The sequence below is a fragment of the Gracilinanus agilis genome, chromosome 1 (genome assembly GCF_016433145.1).
Source record: "Gracilinanus agilis isolate LMUSP501 chromosome 1, AgileGrace, whole genome shotgun sequence".
NCBI classification, from domain to species: Eukaryota; Metazoa; Chordata; class Mammalia; order Didelphimorphia; family Didelphidae; genus Gracilinanus; species Gracilinanus agilis.
In genome coordinates this window covers 725,452,319-725,457,467 of record NC_058130.1, presented here as the reverse complement: position 1 = coordinate 725,457,467, position 5,149 = coordinate 725,452,319, and the positions used below count along the sequence as shown (strand labels likewise).

The window sequence follows — 5,149 nt, the reverse complement described above, 5'->3', positions numbered from 1 at the left end:
TGTTCCTGTACCCAAAAAACCCTGTATATGCCAATGATTAGACAGAGATTTTCAAAGTCATGAGGAAACCTTGCCCTTTTTAGATTTTTCCCTCTAAGTGACCATGCTAAGAACTGAATTGCTTTTCATTGGCAGGTTTGTGCCCCAAATGTAGAGCTAAAGGCCTTTTGTTTCTAGCATTACTGACTGATCTGCCTTTTCTATGGAGAACTTTGAATCCCCAAAACATCTAGAATAGATGAAGATATGATTACTAAAGGTCTTCAAGTATAGGTCAGATAATTATTTACCAGGAATAATAGGTAGCAATTGGACTGCATGGCCTCTGAGGTTCTGTGTTATTTAATAATAGACTTCTTTGTTTTAATAGTGAGAACACAATTTTCATAGAAAATTTCAAGAATCTTCAGTAGCCCTCCTTAGTCTTGGTCCACTTGGACTTGACTGCCACCTGGTGACAACATCCATTCTTGGGAAGTGAGAAGATATTCACTGTAGGACTTTCAGTTGAGGAAGACATACAGGAGACAATTTTATTGTTTCATTTGTGATATGGAAAAGTATACATATGTATGCAGCAGCATGGTGGAAAGAGGGCAAGTGGCTTAGAAGAGCTTCTCCTTCTCTGTGGCTATCCTTCTCCGGGGGAAGAGCCGTACGGTATGGCCATCTTGACGCTGTATGATAGAATTAATCCACTGGACATATTGGGAGACCCTGGCAAAAGCATCAGGGTAGAAGCCAGAGCCACAGCCTCCTCGAATGAAGGAATCAATGCCATAGACTACTCCATTGCAGACCAAGGGTCCCCCAGAGTCTCCCTGGAGAAGACAGAGAGAAGATGTTGGCCAGAATTTGGGGAAGAGCTGAGAAGAGACATTGAGCTTACTACTTGGCTTCCTCTTCTCCACTTGACCCTGAGCCCTAGTATTGATAAATCATTCTCAGCTTGAGCCCCAGAGATTACCTACTTTGAATTGAGGAACACACCCTTTCCCCTTCTCAAGGTCACCTCCCATCCTCAGCCTGCTCAACTTTGACCCAGCCCTACTTTTCCTCAGAGGCCTCCATCCCATTTCTATATATCCCTGGCCATCTACAGCCTCCCTGTCTGTTAATGTCCAGCTCAGGGAACATCTCTTCCAGGAAGTCTTCCCTGATCTCCAAGCCAGTAGAGATCTCTTAGAGCCATAGGGCTTAGAGATGGAAAAGACAAAAGATCATCTCATCCCTTTTCCTTATTTTCTAGCTGAGAAAATGTGTGAAGAAGGGTCTCTCTAAGGTCCTGCTCAGGTCCCTTCCCCAACAAGAGGCCTTTCTTGAGTTTCCCAGTTGTGGTGGCCCACCCACTCCCAAATGTCTTTGTACTTTTTTTGAGGCTATTAGGTGGCATAATGGATGAGGGCTGAACTTGAAGCCAAGAAGATATATTTGATTCCTATCTCAGATGCTTAGATGCTTACTAGGCGAGCAACCTTGAGCAAACAATTTAACCTCCCTCAACCTCAGTTTCTTCATGTGAAAAATGGGGACAATGAAGCAACCACCTTAGAGGACTGCTATGAGGATCAAATGAGATCATGTTTTCATCTATTTATCTCTGTTCATGTTCATATAATCTCACTAAAGCTAGAAGGGACCTTCTAGTCCAGCTTCCATGTTGTTTCCTCCCCACCCACCAATAGATTATAAACTACCTGAAGGCAGGAACTGTGTCTATTGTTGCTTTTGTAGCCCTAGCAGCCAGTGCAGTGTCTGGCACATAATGGGCACTCAATAAATGCTTGTTAAATCCAAGGTCCCCTAGCCAATGAAGGGAATAATCTGAGCTAGGTCTATATCCATGTTACTCTCATGCTCAGACTCTCTGGAGGTTCCCTTTTCTCCCTTCTGATGTTGGAACTTTATACTCTATACTTTATATACACCTACGTGGCACTATAGTGCATAGAGTGCTGAATCTGGAGCCAGGAAGACCCGAGTTCAAATCCTACTTCGGATTCTTACTAGCCTTGGGACTCTGGGTAAGTCATATCTCCTACCTATCTAATATTTCATATCTCAACCGTATCTCATCCTTCAATTTCTTCATCTGTAAAATGGGGATAATAATAGTACCTACCTCTTAGGGTTGTTGCAAAGATCAAATGAGAAAATACTTCTAAAGCATTTTGCAGGTCTTAAAATGCTACATAAATGCAACTAGCATTTATCATCATCATTATCACCACCACCACAGGCCTCTATGCCTGTATATCCCATGCAGGATACATGGGAGTCATACATGGGTTCAGATTTCACATGTATCTTCCATCCCAGCCTTCCATCCTCAGACTCTCATCAGTCACCCTGAGATTCTATCCTCCAACCTCCAAGTCCAAATCCAGCATCTTCGCTTGAGGGTCACTTTCAACCCATATCCACATTCCTCTCCCCAAGACACTCAAATTTCTCCAGGAAGAAGGTCAATATCTGCCTTATTACCTTCCTCTCAAGCCCAGCCCAGGTTCTTATACTTGGGGACTTTAGGAAACACACTGAGGTTCCTTCAGACATCCTGACCACCCAATGCACCAGGCTCCTCAATTCCTCTTAGCTGCATCTTCTCTCCAACCCAGCCACAAACAAGGGAAGACAGTAGACACCTGAGATCTTATTGGCATCCATAACTGCCACTCCCATGAACCCAACTCTGAGATTCCCCGTCTCTGATCCTAATTTCCCCACCTTCTGATTCCCCCTGTACCTCCCTCCTCCTTGCCCAAAGCATCAGCCCTTCTAGCCTTCACAGTTTATCTGTCACTGCTGTCCTGGCTTCACCTTCTGTCCTTCCATCCTCTAATTAAACAATTCCACCCTTGACTCCTTGGGCCACTCATTCCCTATCAGTCTTCAACTGTGGGTAACCCCTGCTGTACCTAATCCTGTGAGGCTGAATAATACTGAAGAAGTCATCCAGACTTGATTTAGTAGAAACCTGATAGGGGTCTTCAGATACTTTGAAGAGTTACAGAATGTTTGAGTCAGAAGGAATTCCAGAGACTATCCAATCCTTTTTTTTTTTTTTTTTGGAGTACCGATTCCAAGGCAGAAGAACAAAGCAGTTGGGGTTAAGTGGTTTACCCAGGGTCAAGCCACACAGCTAGGAAGTATCTGAGTCCAAATTTGAACCCAGGTCTTCCTGACTCCAGGCCTGGCTTTCTATCTGCTAAGTCACCTGGCTGCACCTGACATGAAACCTTTTGACAGTGGTCATCCAGCTTTTCTGGGAGACTTCCAGTAGCAGAAAACCCACTCACTACCTCTGGAGGCAGCCCATTTCACTTCTGGAAGGTTTTCCCAATAGCAAACCTAACTTGGTCTCTTTGTAATTTCCAACACACAAAAAAAGCACCTGGTTTTGCTCTCTAGGGCCACGCAGAAAAAAGCTAATTTTTCTTCTACACAGCAAACCCTTCGAATTCTTAAAGCTAGGGAATCTTCACTACTATGTGCTAAGTCTTCTCTGTTTTCAGACTCCTGGTCCTCTCTTTGATCTGACTGGCCTCCCTCAAGGCCTAGAAGCTCCAGGCCTCTCGGAGATCCTCTGGCTTCCTAGCCCTAATCACTCTCAGTGGAATACACCCTTAGAACCCATCTGGTCCAGACAAGCATTTATATAGTACCTACTGAGTACCTCTGTATGCTGGCTAGTTTTACAGTGATCAGAGCGTACTAGATACTTAATAAACAATTGCTGAATTCAGTTGTATGCTAAAGGTCTCCAGTTCTAAATCTTAAGAGTCCAGGTATTTATTTTTATGCCTATTTTAGAGATGAGGAAACTGAGACTCAATTCTGTGCCTAGGGTCACATAGATCCCAGCTAACAGAGATGGGATTCAAACCCAGGTCTCTTGACTCTCAGTGTAGAGGGCTTTTCATCACAATGGGCTGTCTCCTTCCTACTTCATAAGCCTCCATCTTTCATCCCCGCCATTAAGCCCAAATTCCTGATCCTCTCTTTGATGTGACTGACCTTCCTCAAGGCTTGGGAGCTCCAGTTGTCTCTGAGACCCTCTGACTTTCTAGTCCTAATCACCCTCCCTGGAATAGATCCTTAGACCCTTTGAACTCATCTGGTCTAGAACTGATGATTCTCCTGACCCCACATGCAGCAGTCTTTACACAGTGCCACCTCGGTGCCCTCTCCCAGAGAAGCCCAGGTAGAGATTCAAACCCAGAACTGCTTGCTCCACATCCAAGGCTCTTTCCTCTACAGCCCCCCCGCCCCATGTTCCTATTACCAAGGAGCTCTGATAAGTCTAATTGGTTGTTCTACCCAACGGGAACTAGGGAATGGGAGCAGAGTTGGAACAGGATCTGGCCTCGAGTCTAGGGATGGAGCCCAGGGTCAGAGGGGACACTTACAAAACAGATTCCAGCCCGACGTCGGGGGACGAGCGTACAGAGGTTGCTGGTGCGGCAGAGCCTCTCCACGGTGGTCACATTGAGTTCCTGTAGCTGTGAAGGTAATCCCCTGTTGTCGCCCAGTCGTCCCCATCCCATGGCCAGGCACGAGGTTCCAGGTCTCACATTCTGGCCGCTCTGTGGGATCCGGGCCACCTGGACATTGGCATTTATGGTGGCTGTGCGTTCCAGCTTGGAGGAGGAAAAGGAGGCAAAAAACAAAGCTGGTCAGCCTCGTCGTTGATTAGGGAAGGTCTGAAGCCTGACAGAGAATTCTTCATCTCTTATGCTGTCCTGATAGACACCAGGATGGCCATGGACTGGGGCTCGAAAGAAGCCAGGCCATCTGGTAGTTTCCTAGTATCATTATTTGTAGGGTCATAGATTTAGAGCTGGAGGGGACCTGAGAGGTCATCAAATCCAACCCTCTCATTTTACAGAGAAGGAAAGTGAAGCAAACAGAGGTTAAATGATTTTGTCAGAGTCACATAGTTAGTTAAATGTATGAAGTGAGATTTGAACCCAGAATTTTCTGACTCCATTGCCCTAGCCACTATTTTAGGATGCCTCAATTCTTCTTCTTCCTTCTTCCTTCTTCCTTCTCCTTCTTTCTTTCTTTCTTTCTTTCTTTCTTTCTTTCTTTCTTTCTTTCTTTCTTTCTTTCTTTCTTTCTTTCTTTCTTTCTTTCTTTCTTTCTTTCT

The 5,149-nt window shown here is 45.1% G+C and overlaps 1 protein-coding gene across 1 annotated transcript in view; it reads right to left on the bottom strand.

Annotated features, from left to right (window-relative positions):
* Nucleotides 1–341: 341 nt before the first annotated feature.
* LOC123232212 (neutrophil elastase-like) overlaps nt 342–5,149 on the bottom strand; it is an 18,747-nt gene continuing 13,939 nt past the window's right edge. The window contains exons 4-5 of the mRNA XM_044658591.1: nt 4,410–4,640; nt 342–821 (exon numbers count right to left, since the gene is read on the bottom strand). Coding sequence (XP_044514526.1) covers nt 606–821; nt 4,410–4,640 — 447 coding nt within the window. The 3' untranslated portion in view covers nt 342–605. The remainder of the gene's footprint in view (nt 822–4,409; nt 4,641–5,149) is intronic.